General features: G+C 63.3%; 1 protein-coding gene across 1 annotated transcript in view; it reads left to right on the top strand.

The window, feature by feature from the left end:
- The window catches only part of CHLNCDRAFT_134550 (hypothetical protein), a gene marked incomplete at both ends in the record, with an annotated part of 9,370 nt that overhangs the window by 6,093 nt on the left and 2,726 nt on the right, over positions 1-551 (top strand). Inside the window, one exon of the mRNA XM_005847281.1 lies at positions 306-374. Coding sequence (XP_005847343.1) covers positions 306-374 — 69 coding nt within the window. The remainder of the gene's footprint in view (positions 1-305; positions 375-551) is intronic.

Raw genomic sequence — 551 nt, forward strand, 5'->3', positions numbered from 1 at the left:
GCACTTCTGCGGCATCCCCCTCTTGCCTTCCCATGTTGCCTGCCTGCCTGCCTCCCCTTCCCCAACTGTGTGCGCCCTGCTGATGTGGTTGCATGTCCGGTCCTGCATTGCCACCCTGCACGCGTCATCTGAGGAGGAGCTGCTGAGAAGGAAGGGCCAAGCCGTCACCAACAGTTACTGCAGAATGGGGGTGCTGGCTGGGGAACTGGCAGACGCGTCAACGGCACGAGAGCAGCAGCAAGAGCCACCTGTCGTTGAGGCGGCAGCGGCATCCAAGGGGCAGCAGCAGCACGCGCCGGCTTCAGACACGCCCACGGGGTGTGCTGGACCTGCAGCAGCACCACCAGCTGCACTCGTCATCAGAGGAGCAGGAGGTGGAGGCGGCAGCAGGCAGGGAGCAGGCGCCGCCGATATAAACGTCACACTTGCGACGGGGAACTGATGCTGCATTTTGAGGTGGCGGGCGCAGCGTCCTGTGGGGCGCTGCTCTCCCTGCATCCATCCTTCTTGTGTAAGCACTGCATCTTGCGTTGGTGAGGCGTGTTTGAGGG

The sequence above is a fragment of the Chlorella variabilis genome (assembly GCF_000147415.1).
Source record: "Chlorella variabilis unplaced genomic scaffold CHLNCscaffold_11, whole genome shotgun sequence".
NCBI classification, from domain to species: Eukaryota; Viridiplantae; Chlorophyta; class Trebouxiophyceae; order Chlorellales; family Chlorellaceae; genus Chlorella; species Chlorella variabilis.